Source organism: Trachurus japonicus, chromosome 14 (genome assembly GCF_045865225.1).
Source record: "Trachurus japonicus isolate A0001 chromosome 14, Traja_1.0".
NCBI classification, from domain to species: Eukaryota; Metazoa; Chordata; class Actinopteri; order Carangiformes; family Carangidae; genus Trachurus; species Trachurus japonicus.
In genome coordinates, this window is record NC_140920.1 from 3,131,546 (window position 1) to 3,148,630 (window position 17,085).

At 40.4% G+C, this 17,085-nt stretch overlaps 1 protein-coding gene across 27 annotated transcripts in view; it reads right to left on the bottom strand.

Moving 5' to 3' along the window:
- The window catches only part of dlg2 (discs, large homolog 2 (Drosophila)), a 262,869-nt gene that overhangs the window by 145,486 nt on the left and 100,298 nt on the right, over positions 1–17,085 (bottom strand). For 20 of the 27 annotated variants that reach the window (XM_085797020.1, XM_085797034.1, XM_085797033.1 and 17 more), the window contains 2 exons: positions 5,866–5,949; positions 3,396–3,560 (listed from right to left, as the gene is read on the bottom strand). In XM_085797020.1, coding sequence (XP_085653146.1) covers positions 3,396–3,560; positions 5,866–5,949 — 249 coding nt within the window. The remainder of the gene's footprint in view (positions 1–3,395; positions 3,561–5,865; positions 5,950–17,085) is intronic. The other 7 variants (XM_085797009.1, XM_085797003.1, XM_085797025.1 and 4 more) reach the window with 1 other exon arrangement.

A 17,085-nucleotide genomic window follows, 5' to 3' on the forward strand; every position in this document is an offset into this window, starting at 1 on the left:
AAAAGCATTAGTAATGGTAACTCAGTCACATGGTGAGTGGAGGGAGGAGGGAAGATGTTGAGACGGGTTCAGATTGATGAGGATGAGGGGAGTGGATCGCGCTGCGGCGTTAACGAGGAGCGACCTCATGATGAGTCGCCTCACAGACCGACTCCACCGTAAATCACAGACATCACCGTCACTTCAGCCCCGACGACAGACTCACACTTCTATTGTAAAAGCCAAAATAAAAGGATCAGGAAAAATGAATATTTAAAGGGATAGTTCACCCAAAATTCAAATTTCACTCATTATCTACTCCCCCTCATGTGGACTAAGGGCTGGGAGAAGTTTCAGAATCCTCTGTGCCTTCTCTGAGTTACAGGGGGTTTCGGCGTAGCAGTGCATGTCCATATGACGGTAGCGAATGGGGCTTGATTTTCTTCATCCAAAAAGACAAACAAAAAAAACATCCGAATACCTCCATGCTGCTCGTCTGTAATGTCCCTCTTGTATTGAAGCCCCGACATGAGAAATTGTTCCAAAAAAAATTATATAAGTCTATGTTTTAAGCTTGTTTGGAAGCTCCCAGCACTGCTTTTCCTGGTCTGTCCAAATCTTGCACGATTTGCACTGACGCCGGCGCAAATCACGCAAGATTTGGACGGACCAGGGAGCTTCCGCTACAAACAAGCTTAAAATATAGAGTTATTTAATTTTTTTAGGAACAGTTTCTCATGTTGTGGCTTCAATACAAGAGGGACATTACAGACGAGCAGCATGGAGGTTATTTGGATGTTTTTTTGGTGTGTCTTTTTGGACGAAGAAAAGTGAGCTCCGTTCACAACCGTCATATGGACATGCACTGCTACGCCGAGACCCCCTGTAACTCAGAGAAGGAACGGAGGACTCTGAAACTTCTCCCAGCCCTTAGTCCACATGAGGGGGAGTAGATAACGAGTGAAATTTGAATTTTGCGTGAACTATCCCTTTAACAGTTTGTTGACAACTTCACACAGATATGAACACTGCCAACTGTCAGCAGCCAAACAAGGCTGTCTGTCTCCAGACCTCCACCTGCTGGTGTAGCCGGTCCTCTCCCACACATCTATGTAAAGATCATCAGCGTGATATTAGGAACATCTCCACTCGTCTACACTTTACAATCTGTGATAATAGGTCAATGGGATGGCTTCATCCCAACACCACAAATCACACACACAGAGAAGTCAATGACAGTCTACACTGCAAAAACTCAAACTCTTTCCAAGAATATTTGTCGTATTTCTTATCAAAATGTCTCATTTAGTCAAAACTAACCTCCTTCCACTTAAAATAAGATTCATTACCTTAAAAAAATCAACTTGTTTTTAGATCATTTCACTTGTTTCAATCAAATTTTCTATTGAAATAAGTAGAAAAATCTGCCAGTGAAAGCAAGTTTTTTGTGCTTGTAATAAGAAACTTGCTCCACTATCAGATTTTTCTACTTAAATCAAGTGAAAATCTGCTTGAAAGAAGTAAAAAGTGTCTAAAAACAAGCTACATTTTAATGTGATGAGTCTTATTCTAAGTAGAATAGAATTAGATTTGTTTTGACTAGACAAATATTCTTGGTAAGATTTTGAGTTTTTGCAGTGTAACATGTCAAATAGGAAACTCTGAGGATTATAACATCTGATCTTATTCTCCAAGTCTAAGGCAATAACATCATCATCCAACATGTGAGAGGTCAAAAGTCTCCACCAGACAGGACTGAGATCAGTTCTTCACAGATCTATGACAAGGCTGTTTGTTCAATTCTTTCTTTCCTATTCTTAATGTAAAAAAAAAGAAGAAGATCCCTGCTTTTCTAAATTAATGTTGAACAGAATGAGAATATTAAATCTACAATAAGTGCAAGATTTAAAATGAAATCATTCTGCCAGTGTCAACTCAACACAGAAAACATGCAGCCAATTCATTGTCTGTTCACTGAAACAACAAACGGTTTGAAACCCACCGAGGATTTCCAAACACCGAGCAGATCTGTTCATCTCCAACATCGCCCTCTGCTGGCTCAGACACATACAGCCAACCGACCAACCAACCAAACAAACCCGTCTCACGCTGGTTTTCATGCTGTGAAATCGAGCTCATCAGAGGTTTGAGTCCAGACCATGACAGTGCAAACCGGCACGTCACAAACCCAGACAATGCAGAGGGAAAATGTGTGCGAGGAATGGGAGAAGGCAGAGAGAGATGAGGAGGGAAATTTATCTTATCCTCTTCCAAAACCAACAGGTGCTTCTGTGGATCAGGAAAACACAACAAGGAAGGGAAGAGGAGGCGCAAAAGGAGGAAAGACAGGCCGGATATACAGTAGACTGAGCAGATTTCATTTATAAAAAAAACTGTCCTGACTTCAACCACTCTCCGCTCTAACTGCTCAGAGCTTAAAACACAAAGGAAATCAAAATCTCTCTCTATAATTTCTCTGCGTGTTCTTCCTCCTGTTTCTACTTATTACCCAATCACCGGTTCTTTTATAAACACTACAGGTTGTTTTTCAGCACGTTCCCCACATGCTCAACAACAGACGACAAAAAGTAATATGAACTAGTAAATCTGTGCTGGGATTAAAGGGATAGTTCACCCAAAATTGAAATTTCTCAACTCATTATCTACTCACCCTCATGTGGACTAAGGGCTGGGAGAAGTTTCAGAGTCCTCCGTGGCTTCTCTGAGTTACAGGGGGTCTCGGCGTAGCAGTGCATGTCCATATGACGGTTGCAAATGTATACCAACTGTCTTCATAACAAAAAGACACACCAAAAAACATCCAAATACCTCCATAGTGCTCGTATGTAATGTCCGTCTTGTATTGAAGCCCCGAAATGCGAAATTGTCCCAAAAAAATTAAATAAGTCTATATTTCAAGCTTGTTTGTAGCAGAAGCTTCTCGAAGCTTCTCTTCCCGGTTCATCAAATTTGGGAAGAATTCTGGGAAGAGGACAGACCCTGGTTCGTCCAAATTTGACGAACCGGGAAGAGGAGCTTCGAAAGCTTCCGCTACAAAACAAGCTTGAAACATAGACTTTCGCATTTCGGGGCTTCAATACAAGACGGACATTACATACCAGCAGCATGGAGGTATTTGGATGTTTTTTGGTGTGTCTTTTTGTTACGAAGACAGTTGGTATCCATTTGCAACCATTATATGGACATGCACTGCTACGCCGAGACCCCCTGTAACTCACAGAAGCCACGGAGGACTCTGAAACTTCTCCCAGCCCTTAGTCCACATGAGTGAACTATCTCTTTAACCGAGGAGTCGGCGGCCATATTGTCTAGAGACCGTGGTCACGGTGCAGAGCGGGGATGGAGGGTCATGGTTTCTAGGATGGGGGGAAAAGAAGAAGCTGTTTGGTGCTGACCTTGAGAGGAGAGATGTGGGAGTGCGACACGTAGCCGTGCACATTTTCGATCTCCGACAGATTCTTCTCGGACACGTGCACCAGCTCAGGGGAGCGCACCTCGTTGGTGAGCCGCGGGAATCCCTGGTCAAGAGGCGGCGAGTCGTCCTCGTGGTAGTGGTACTGCTGCAGGTGGAGAGGGAGGAGGAGGAGGAGAGGGAGAGAAAGAGGCACAAATGATGAGATAAAACAGTTCTGTATGACAGTAAATATGTGCATCATTTTGAATATTGTTCTGTTTTGGTGTAAAAAAAAAAAGTTTAAATGCTGAAAAGAGGGAAATTTGGAAAGAATGCGATTAATTTTATCGGTAACCCTTTAATTTAGAGGCCGTTAATTACATGATGATGTCAAGAAATAGGCTAGAAACAACAATTAATTGCGTAGTACTGTAATGTCAAGAACATGTTTGTTTGATGAATTTATGTTTGTCTATATGTTTGGACCCCCTCGAAAACGAGATGGTACTGTACATCTCAAGGGGTTTATCCAAATAAAGAAATAGGGTAGAAATAATGCTCAATTTCATAGTAATGTGCCAAGAAATAACTATTGATTGGATAGAAATAGTACTGCAGAGTCAATTGCAAAGACTTGGTGGAGAAAAAGTCTGGCTTTTCCCAAAAAATTCAAAGCATGTGTAATCTTTTGCCTTTATGAAAAACATGACAATACTATGAAATTGGCCGTTATTTCTAGGATATTTCTCGACATTACTACGCAATTAATTATTATTTCTCGGCTATTTCTTTACATTATCACGTTATTAACGTCCTGTAAATTAAAGGGCTACTATTTAATCTGTCAGATTTGATTCATTCCTATGACAGTGGTTTGTGGGAATGAGCATTAACATGGCAAAAATTGCACCAGGTTCAACTGAATTTGGCATGATGTATCAAATCTACCTCAAACATGGATATTATTAGAGTTTAAGTTAAATTAACACTCTGGTGCCATGGCAACATAGGCTTTGCATTGTAAATATCGCTTATTATTATAATTTGCACAAAGAAAACATAAACAGCCTACATAATATGTATGAAATGTAGGACTTGTCCAATCCGGAGCTACAGTATAGCTTCTGTGTGTTTTCTTGAATATAATGGACTAACACATTCATATGACTCATTCATAAGACCCTTGGGGGTAAAATGCAAACCAAGTGTGACATATGAATAATAAACAATGTAAATACAGTGATACTGTAACTTCACTAGGAGTTAAAGGATAATTACCGTTGTTTTTTTTTACAATCTGGACCTTATTTCTAGCATAAAATACGATCATTTCCTCACCCAGATAACTTTGGTGTCATTACAAGTCGTTGTGATGAAATGAGCTCCAGCCGAGAGCCGCGTATATCTGTATAATGGAGTCTACAGGGCAGCAGAATGCAGCCTCTAAATAACACATTATCTGCTGAGAAACTCCTTCATTTCACCAATATTTAGTTCTGATAGGCTAGTGCTATTCCCCTCTGAGTCCGGGGTTAGCTGTTATCAACATCCGGGGTCTGAACTCCATCCAGCTGCTCATTTTGTTCTGACAAGTCGGAAACACGTAGAAACAAACTGTAGCATTAGCGGTAGCAACAAGCCGCACCGCGCGGCGCTCAGAGATGACATCATCCAGGTCAGAGGTCAGTAGGTCAACCTACAGACCCCGGATGTTGATAACAGCTAACCCCGGACTCAGAGGGGAATAGCACTAGCCTATCAGAGCTAAATATTGGTGAAATGAAGGAGTTTCTCTGCAGATAATGTGTTATTTAGAGGCTGCATTCTGCTGCCCTGTAGACTCCATTATACGGATATACGCGCCTCTCGGCTGGAGCTCATTTCGTCGGAACGACTTGTAATGACACCAAAGTTATCTGGGTGAGTAAATGATCGTATTTTATGCTAGAAATAAGGTCCAGATTGTAAAGAAAAAAACTGTAATTATCCTTTAATGGCTTCTGTACATGCACTGCAAAAACCCAAACTCTTACCGAGAATATTTGTCTTATTTCTAGTCAAAACAATCTAATTCTACTTAAAATAAGACTCATCACATTAAGAAGCAGCTTGTTTTTAGACACTTTTTACTTGTTTAAAGCTGATTTTCATTTGAAATAAGTAGAAAAATCTGATAGTGGAGCAAGTTTTTCTTTTTATTACAAGCACTAAAAACTTGCTTTCACTGGCAGATTTTTCTACTTATTTCAAGTGAAAATTTGTTTGAAACAAGTGAAAATGATCTAAAAACAAGTTAATTTTTAGGTGATGAGTCTTATTTTAAGTGGAAAGAGATTAGTTTTGACTAGAAATACGACAAATATTCTTGGAAAGATTTTGAGTTTTTGCAGTGTGTAGCTACATGATGAAATCTGCTGTTTATCAAACACATCAGATCTCCTCCTCCCCTCCCCTCTCCTCCCCTCTCTCACCCAGGGAGCGTTCATCAAGGCAGGGGTCATGCAGGGTGGGGGCTGGCCGTTGTGGGGTGACCCCTGTACTGCTGGTGGCCTGTTCTGGAGAGAACAACAGGACCAGATATATAACAACCAACCACCGCAAAAACAAACACAACAGGTGTGACTGAAGAAATGAAGTCCATTAACAGTCAGTCACATCCAACACACACACACACACACAGGAGGCTGAGAGGCGTCTGTGGTATTCAGCACCAACACAACTCAGGTCAGTGCATGCAGGACAGAGTAGACAAACTGAAACACATAACACAGATAGTACCACGCACTGCAAAAACTCTAAATCTTTCCAAGTATATTTGTCATATTTCTTGTCAAAATGTCTCATTTCTAGTCAAAACTAAACTCTTTTCACTTAAAATAAGACTCATCACCTCAAAATTAACTTGTTTTTAGATAATTTCACTTGTTTCAAACACATTTTCACTTGAAATAAGTAGAAAAATCTGCCAGTGAAAGCACGTTTTTTGTGTTTGTAGAAAGAAAAACTTGCTCCACTATCAGATTTTTCTACTTATTTCAAGTAAAAATCTGCTTGAAACAAGTAAAAAAGTGTCTAAAAACAAGCTACTTTTAATGTGATGAGTCTTATTTTAAGTATAATGAGATTTGTTTTGACTAGAAATGACATTTTGACTAGAAATAAGACAAATATTCATGGTAAGATTTTGAGTTTTTGCAGTGACAATGAAACACCCATAACACGATCCGATGATGTGAGTACACGACGGCGCTCAGGTTTGATGAAACTGTCGGCTGGTTTCGCTGAACAAAAATACTAATCTTTATAGGAAAAATTAAGAAATCCTCATGTGTCTTCATTTAGAAACGTGACTGTGGAGTGGGTCCTGAGAGCGGGAGGTGAGTCAACATTTGACCAAACGATGGAGCAAACCAGGAAGCGCCGCTCTGCACACGCTGAGAAGGACTGGAGGGTAATTAGTGGCTGCATCCGAAGGGGGGGGGGGGTTACACAAATAGAAGTGATCTTCAAGCAGCGTCTACAGTAGCTCGCTGCTCAGCCGCTCTGAGATGCACACACCAATTGTAACGCCTCAGTGATAACAGTTATTTTTGATGACGCCTAAAGGCAGCGGAGTAAGAAGAAGAGCCATTCTTATACGTTAAGAGGAAACGGCTCCGAGGCCCAGTAGTGACATATCAGCATCTAAAAATATGACTTGGTTCTGTAACTGTATATACTCATGCCTGGATTATCTATGGTGTAATAATCTACTGTACCATGTGAAATAAAAAACAACATGAGGTGACAGAAGAGCCTGACTGTTATAGGATAATGGTGTTATGATAGGAAAGTGTCATTTTAAACATCACACCATCAGTTTAATATGTCCGATGTTTTGGAATCCATTTCTTCCTATCCACTTTTTAAAAAGCAGCTAAAAATACATCTCAACTTCTCTTGAATTTTCCGCTCTCTCCATATCCCACAGCCTTACTCTGGCTTTTTATGATTTCAATTAATGAATTTTTTGTACCTTATTTCTATTGTCTCTATTTGTTACTGATCACTTTGCTCTTTATCTCTCAATTTTTTCTCATTTTTGTTCATTTTGCTCATATAACGTTGATTATGTATGCACTTTATCTCCTTTTTTTTCTGTGTTTATTTGTTAGCCATTGAACTGTGTCTTGTTGTAATATGTTATAGGGGTGGAATTTATGTACAAGCCAATCGGCTTCGTTCCCTCCGTGCACCATTGAATATAAAATGTGTGCTAAATAAATAAAAAAAATGAAACTGAACTGAAACTGACAAATGTGACCGTGCAGGAGAAGAGAGGAAAGATAAATGTGATGTTGTATGTAAATCAGTTTGGCTGGGTCTATAATATCCATACAGTGTTGTGTATACACACACACACACACACACACAGAAAGGGGAGGTGTTGTGTTGTTTTACTAATCCCAGAAGCTGACTCACTGTGTTTTTTATTTTTTTTATTTTTTTACCTCCCATCTGCAGACACGTCTTATAAAAAACATCTATGATTTAAAGTGTGAAAACATTAATAGTTTTAGATCAGCCAGCTATCAGCCTATGATGTCACTACGTCCAAACTCCCACTTCTTAAAGAAAAGTGTTTTGTACAGAGTCACAAGTTCACAGAGTCATGGCCCGTTGCCATAATCCCTATAGTCATAGCAGTAGGTTCGTTACCTTTAATTGTTGGTGCAAGCTGTTTTTAGAACGGCGGAGCAGAGCCGTGAGCTGCTCAGAGCTACGCTACGGAGGCTCATGGGATTTCTTGGTTTCCCTCATCAAACTCATCAAATACACAATCCAACAACTCCACAACGCTCTGGTGGACAAGTTGTGAGCTGCACATTCACCACGCTATGAGATAATAACACAACGTTACCAGACAGAGTTGTTTTAGAGGTAAATACAGAGACTGCTTGATGAAAAACTGCCCCTGAAGGCAACGCGCATCAGCGGTTTTGCATCTATTTCCCTCTAAAACAACTCTGTGTGGTAACGTTGTGTTATTATCTCATAGCGTGGTGAATGTGCAGGTCACAACTTGTCCACCAGAGCGTTGTGGAGTTGTTGGATTGTGTATTTGATGAGTTTGATGAGGGAAACCAAGAAATCCCATGAGCCTCCGTAGCGTAGCTCTGAGCAGCTCACGGCTCTGCTCTGCCGTTCTAAAAACAGCTTGCACTGACAATTAAAGGTAACGAACCTACAGTACTGCTATGACTATAGGGATTATGGCAATGGGCCAATTTACCAAAATGTTGAACTATCCCTTTAAGAGAAAACTGGGAACTTGCAGTTATCTGTGTTAATTATGATTTCTTTATTTGAATGGTTGTTTTTTTATTGTATCATTCTTCATTGTATTATGTAACAAATGTATGATAACTATTATATCTATTGTAACTATTATTCTTTACTCTTCATTGTATTGTGTAACATTTCTAAAGGTTGTGGAGCCCAGGAAGACTACTGTAGCTGGTTGTCTAGGCATCAGTTCATGTCATAAATGAATGAATAAGTAAATAAATAAATAAACTGTTGAGTGTCAGACGTTACAGCACCTAAAATACACACAGACCTTTTACCTTAATGGAATGACCCCTGAAATGTCTGTAAAAAGACAGAAACGCTCACTGACACAGTCCTGGTCATGATGCTCCGACTCAGGCTTTTGTCACGATGAATGCAGAAAGCTAGTACGTGTGTATGTGTGTGTGTGTAGATGTGAGTCCGCAGTGCACATCGGCTCCACGTCTTTGTGCGGCGGCTATATTTGGGCGACTATTATTATAACACAGGTAGGAGTTTCCATTCAAGCTATTGAAGCAGTTTTTTCAATGCGCCCTGTAATTACTGGCTTCCAATAGGATTAGATCAGGAGATATCAGGAGATGTGTTGCAGTGTGTTGCAGTGTGTTACAGTGTGTTACAGTGTGTTGCAGTGTGTTGCAGCCTGACAGAGATACAAGAGTCTGAATGGGCTCTGGTCCTTTATCAATAGGTCAATTCCCATCACATAGAGCTGTTAAAGTGAAAGCGACTGCGGAGGAGACTGAGTATAAAGAAACACATGGCACCAAGCAGCAGACAGTGTTTACCTTCTTCCTACCTTCTGGTTGTGTTGCAGTGTTACAGCTCTGAGGATGTGAAGCTATTAAAGGGATAGTAGCATTTTTTAAAAGAGGGGTTGTATGATCTACAAATAGCCCCTAAGTACTTTAATTGCAGTAGAAGACTCTCTGCACTCCTTCCGTTAGCAACGCCAGCCCATAATAGCCCTGCCCAGAGATTTACAACATACAGTGTTGTGAACAGACCCAAAGAAAAAAGAGGTTTTACGTGAAAAAAAATACACAGTTCCATTGTTCGCTATAATATAATTTTTTCCAGCCCCTCAAAGTGCAGGAAAAACACAGTTTTTATTAAATAAATTATATTATAGCGAACAATGGAACTGTGTATTTTTTTTCAGGTAAAACCTCTTTTAGGCCGTGAAAATAGGCCGTTTCTTTGGGTCCATTCACAACACTGTATGTTGTAAATCTCTGGGCAGGGCTATGGGCTGGCGTTGCTAACGGGAGGAGTGCAAAGAGTCTTCTACTGCAATTAAAGTACTTAGGGGCTATTTGTAGATCATACAACCCCACTTTTAAAAAAAAATGCTACTATCCCTTTAAAGACTAAAAGCTCCATCATAATAAACCAGGCCAACAGAGGAGAAGGCTGCTGTTGTGTTACTGAAGCTGGGAGACAATGAGATCGGCTTCTTCTTCAAAATCCTGTCTTACAACTTATTTTTATCTTCTAACAATTGATTAAATCTTCTGCTGCTTTCTGTCACAGAGCATGACAGTGAGTATGTGTTTGTGTTTGTGTTTGTGTTTGTGTGGTTTCCCCCTCACTCTCCCCCGACAGCAAATATCAACAGATCTATGTCCTTTGTGTATTGTTTGTGTATATTAACAAAGTGGAACAAGCTTTTTGGGACCAGAGTGAAATGAAATGACATAATGACATAACTTTCGCAACTTTGTTTTTGCATTTTAAACTTTTAAGATCCTATGCAACACACAGGCTAGGCAAGTGTCCATTATAAGCTTATGTCAAGTGTGAACCTTCAAGTTCAAGTTTCAAGTTTATTAATTTAAGAAATGGGACAATGCATATAATGAACTTTTTTTTTGTTTTTAAAGTAAATATGAAAAGAGATGTAACCGTTAGCCGTTAAATTACAAAACTTTCCAGAGACTGAGACTTTATAATGAAGATGGGGAAGACATGTTTAAAAAGATGTGGGACCCTGTACTGCAATTGTTTCAAGGAAAGGACTGATATGTCAATCACTGTGAAACACCTTGCTGTGTGTACTTCTCATTTTACTTTTCATTTTGTACAATTTTCTTTAAATATGTATGTTTAGTTTATTGTCATGACTGTGGCCTTTATTATTGGGGGTCATCTTTCTTTTCTTTTCTTTTTTTACAGTATCTGTTTGTCCTGTGTTTCTCTTCATTTTGAAAAGCAATAAACATATATTAAAAAAAAAAAATACAAGACTTTCCGACAACAACCACAATAACAACAATATATAGACTATAAGTTTGGGATGACACATGATTAATTAGCTCAATGTTGACATTTTATTGTGGGCATGGATTTTACAGTAAAGCGCTAATTCGTACTGCAGGAGTGGCCATAGAAAGTGCTAGAAAGTTCCTGTATAAGGTGCTAAATGATGTAGGCTACCGTTGTATTCTATTGCACGATGCCCCGGCCGTAATTAAGTGCAAGATTAAACAGAAAAGTGCTGATTCGTGTTGCGATGATGCTCGTAATAAAGTGCTGAACCTTCTGAACCGTCTGACTCCGACCTTCACCTGCATCAACCTGCAGCTGCGTCTAAATTATGAATTATCTCACTGGCTAATGTCAGGACCATCAAAGCTGCTGCACTCAGGCAGTCTGGCTCTTCTAAACATAGCTATAGCAACACAAAGCACACACATAAACACACTGTATATGATGGACTATTCTCCCTTCTCTAGACGTGAACGTGAAGCGAACAGAAGCCGTGTCGGGTCGGTCTGCTCCGGGGCTGCAGAGCCAGATGCTGTTTCCACTGGGTGTCGCTACGTTTGCCTTAGCTACTACAGCAAATCTAATGGAAGAGAGGAGAGGATCTAAACATAGAAACCACAAGCACAACATCTCTGGAGTCATACTCCTCTCACTCCGTCAGCATTTCAAGGAAAACTCTTCATTTCTTAGTCGGAGAAACTGGTGAATTCTGACTGTATACAGCATAACTATACTTCACCAGGAAGTCTATTTTACAAATATCTCACATAGTTAGTCGTGTAAAAGAGTTCTGATTGTTCAAGGAAAGAGAGGGATCAATGAGGATCCCTCTACCTGTTTACCTTTTATTATTTAACCTATAGCAACAACTGATGATGCACAATAAAACACAGTTAAAGGGATAGTTCACCCAAAATTCAAATTTCACTCATTATCTACAGTACTCACCCTCATGTCGACTAAAGGCTGTCCCTCTTGTATTGAAGCCCCAACATGAGAAATTGTTCCGAAAAAAGTTAAATAAGTCTATGTTTTAAGCTTGTTTGTAGCGGAAGCTCCCAGTGTTGCTCTGCAGAAAATCTCGCGCGATTTGCGGAGCCGTGAACTGGGTGTCGATGCAAATCGCGCAAGATTTGGACGGACCGGGAAGAGCAGTGCTGGGAGCTTCTGCTAGCAAGCTTAAAATACAGACTTATTTAATTTTTTTCGGAACAATTTCTCATGTTGGGGCTTCAATACAAGAGGGACATTACAGAAGAGCATGGAGGTATTTGGATGTTTTTTGGTGTGTCTTTTTGCAACCGTCATATGGACATGCAGTGCTGCACGGAGCCCCGCTGTAACTCAGAGAAGCCACGGAGGACTCTGAACTATCCCTTTAACACAAGATAAACATAAACTGCCATACACTAATAATAATGATAATAATAATCATTATAAACTGAATTAACAGCACATACAAAAAGACATTTCTTCTTTCTTCCTGAAGTTTGGGCGTCATCTGTCTCCAACAGAACCAACGGATCATGTTTCATGCCGGTAACAAAGCTGGCAGCTCATGTCAACAGCAACTTTAAGCTGTTTCTCTCTCTCTCCCTCTCTCACTCAAAGCCTGGAATTACAGTACAGAAAAAAAAGTGTGCATCATCCAGCAGCACACAGCCAGACTGCATCATGCTGCCTCCCCCCAAAGCCACTTCTCAGTTTGTTGTACACAGCGCAGCGGTAAAACTAAGTCGTTGCACTGAGGCATGATGAGTGAATGAAGTGGAGCATGGCTTTTGATAACTGACGTACACTAACATGGAGTGAGTGGCTAATGCTACGGGGAAACAGAGAGAAAGAGAAAGAGAACCAGGGCAACATGGAGGAGGAAGAGGAGGAAGAGGAAGAGGAGTGTAGGAGCCATAATTTAAAGAGGTTGAGATTAAGATTGAATTTCATTATTTTATAGTTTGTATTTTGATCTGTGTGTTGTATGTGTAGAGTAAAGAATTTGAGTGAAGGAGTGAAGGATGTAAATTGTTTTTTTATTTAAGTAAAACTTTTTGAAACGGATACATCTCGTTGTTCATTCTTGTAAGAAACCCTACCTTTCATGCCTCTCATGTGGCTTTGACACCACGAAGGAAAGCCACAACAAGGAGATCTGACCCGTGGATGAAGGCTAAGAAAAGATGCTTTTGAAGCAGAGAGGATGCAGTCATGAGATGGAGAGGTGCAATGTAAAGGTTCAATTTCCGCAGCATCAAAATGTACAATTATGTGACCAAGACTTCTTGTCACTTTCATTGTTTATCATTTTGCATATTAGCAGCCATGCTAACTCCTTAATATTTACAAAGTACTATTAATACCAAAGTTCATTGATAGGCACCGTCCCTTTCAAATAAAGAAATAAAAATTTGATTAGTCGCTGAAGGCAACAAGAGTGATGTGTCTGACTGTTGAACTGACACACTGAACAAGGTGCTTGTTTGCAGTGAGAGCGTAATTATTTTGTTTTTCCCGGGTAAACTCCTCCTCCTCCTTTCTGGTAAGATTTCTGACCAATGAGAGAACAGTTGGTTCTCAGTCCCACTTAGGACTGTCACAATGTGAGCACAACCAACCCAAAAGAAAAGTGCAACAGTTGGTTTAAGTCCCTGAACGAGCCACAGGTCTGAAAACAGCCTCAGCCTCCGTCAGGGAGCTGGAAGTTTCCTCCGTCGGGCTGCAGGTAAACAGCCTGCCAAAATACAGAACAAATGGATTTAAAAATGCATTTATCACTGCTGCTGCCACTGGGTTTTGTAATGTCCTATTGTATCTAAATGTAGTGTGCTTATCTATTTTTTTTTTTTTTTTAATTAATTATAGGTTGTGCTTGTGGGCTGCAAAACAAATTGCTACTAAAGATAACTAATAAAGATGACCTTCACCTTGACTTCTGCCATGTTTCAACTGACACAACAAATCCACATTTCTCACCATATAGGCTACAGTATGTGTCTGGGCGACTATTCGTGGTTGATGATGTACAGAATCCACCTTGAGTCACATAAACCACTGTAATTAACCACAGTCATCATCCTCAGTTCTTGTGATAATTAAAATTTAAACATGTGGTACTAACCATCTGGGATTTTTAACCGTGGCATTATATAAAACCGGTACCTGTTTCCTCTCTAGTGTAGGAGAACATGTTCAGTTTGTAATGAAGCTTTGGACCAAGCTGTACGCTAACGTCTCTCTGGACTTATCCAAACATCTGATGTGCATCTCCAGCTCACTTTGCATCCAGGTGCAAATACCGCAACATTGATTTTTGCTGGTCAATCATACAATCGTTTTCCACTGCCTCAAGATACATTAACAATGCAGCAACCTGACGACAAACAGACAAACTGACAAGAGACAAGAGTAATAGCCGTGGTGACAATTGTCTATTGATGAAAATGTGTGGTTTATAATGAGTGTGCACTGCAGGCATTAAACTATATTTGTTGTGTTGTAAAAGTTAAAGGTATAATATGTAGGAATTCCCCCCATCTAGTGGTGCGGTTGCATATCTGAACGTATTCTTGATGTTGCATTCACGTGAAATCGGGCAGACGTCAGACAGACAACAGACGCTGCATGTAACAGGATAAACAAGCGTCTATATGTTGTCATGGTGATGTGGTATTGTTTTACCGTCTTTCTCTGGTGGAGTAAAATGACATCCGGTTGGTTTGCCGACGGCCGTCTGCCTGACTGCACCTGAATGCAACACCAGTGCCTCCGTCCTTCCTCACACTACACAGTGGTGACAGTTTTAACAGGCCGAGCCCACAGCTCCGCTCAGTTTCCGTGGTTACCTACAGTCACGATGCAACATGGCCGCCTCGGTTCGGTGCGTCGCCCACTTATGTATTTGTAACGACTTGTAACAACTCATTCTAAGGAACCAGAAAGCTTTCATTTGGATGCGGGTGTGATTCGACTTCAGTGAAATACGTATTTATGAAAGACATGTTTGATTTTTGCTAATAAAAAGCCAAATAAGTTACATACTGGGGCTTTAATAGTGTACAAAGTGTTACGGAAACTTCAATTGAATTTTGAAAGACTTTCAATTTAAGTTGAATTTCCCTTCACTTCTGGTTCATCTTTGTGTATACAGTATATTACAAGTCCTCTATTATTTGCCGATGCAACATCACACGTATATCATGTCCATTACCATTAACAACTCATTCTAAGGTACCAGAAAGCTTTCATTTGTATGCGGGTGTGATTCCACTTCAGTGAAATACGTTACATACATTTGATTTTTGCTAATAAAAAGCCAAATAAGTTACATACTGGGGTTTTAAGATCACCTACAACACACAAAGCCCTGTTGTCGTACTCCAGAAGAGTCATATGGTGACTCTTATTTCACACCAAGCTGTTGTTCTGGGGTAAACACTTGAAAGTACAGCTGGAAGGAAATCTCACATTAGTCACTCTTCACAGTGTTTTCATTCTTACTCAGGAAATTCATTAATTTTACATTTACAAACGATTCACCGGTGTGTTTTATTCATCATCATGCCTCCGCTTCTTTACTCCTGGATGATCAAAATCAACACTTAAATTTGTTTTCTTTGTTAAACGTGCAAATTCTAACCCCCACACTCCGTCACAACGCCTCCCCAACATGAGGGTTTATATTATAATATGCTGTAGCTCCTGGGGCTGCCCGGGCCGTGCTGTGCCGTGTGCAAAAGCGTATAACGGCTCATCACGTGCGGCGTTGTCATGCTCCGCTCAGAGGATCCCTCCTCTCTGACGTCTCCTAGGCTACAGCCCCTCACCACCAGAATCACGAGGAGATGGAGATGTGGGGTGGCATGGCCGAGGGCAGATCCAGAGCCTCTGTGCAGATTTAGATTTAGTGCGGAATCTCCTTGCGGTTGTGTGTGCACTGACCTCTTTCTCTGGCTTTATATACCTACAGTAAGACTCTCTTCCCTACAGTCCTAATCCCGACCGACGGTGTAGGAGAGGAGAGTGGAGCTGTGTGGAAATGGAGGAGCACCTGCCCTCTGCTTTTCTTGCTTTTACAGTCAAACATAGGCTACACATTTCTGTTGTCATCTTTTTTCTTTTTTTAGCTTTGCTGTGTCAGGCTCAGTGAGGAGGCCGACACTTCCCTCTCACTGTGCAGGTGTTATACGTAGAGATACTGTAGCTCAATTATGTTGTTAAAGTTGTTATGTCAAAATGTAAAAAGCAAAAGAAAAGAAAAGATTACGATAAAGATTTTATTCTGTGGGTAATGGGGGCGGGACTAGATAAGCTTTTGCTTCTCCCGCTTTCCCTTTCGGCCATGTGTATTGTATTACTTGATGAAGTGTGATGATGATGATTTAATGGACATGCCCGAAATAAACAAATTGATTGATTGAAAGTCGTACTGTTAAAGTTGCAGCCAATCATAGGGTCAAAACAATTTGGTTTGTTGGGATAATTGTGGATTCTTATATATATTCCAAAGGTAAAGGAATAGTTTAACATTTTGGCAAATTTGCCCATTGCCATAATCCCTTTTTAGAGTAGGTTGGTTCATTACCTTTAATTATCGGTGCAAGCAATTTAGATCGGCAGGACAGGCGGGGCTCGGCGAACACAACTCAAACTCATCAAATACACAATCCAACAACGCCAAAACGCCAAAAGTTGTGACCTGCACATTCACCACGCTATGAGATAATAACGTATAATTATGTAACATTGCGACACATGAAGCAAATACTCTGAACTACTTAAAGCGCTTCTGAAATCACTCCGCCCAGCAGCCGTGTCTGGAAAGATGGTTTTATTTGGTTTAATAATAATAATAATAATAATGATGGCTTAGATTTATAAAGCGCTTTTTTCATGCCAAATTCACACCTGGTGGGGGTAGGCCCCATCTGCCCCGGTGCGCCAAACGGCCAAACATTCATACACATTCATACACATTCACACAAGGCAAGGTGGGTAAGGTGTCTCTTTTTTTTTTTTTTTATATTTTTTGGGCTTTTATGCCTTTATAGATAGTACAGTTGAGACAGACAGGAAATGGGGAGGCAGAGAGAGGGGGG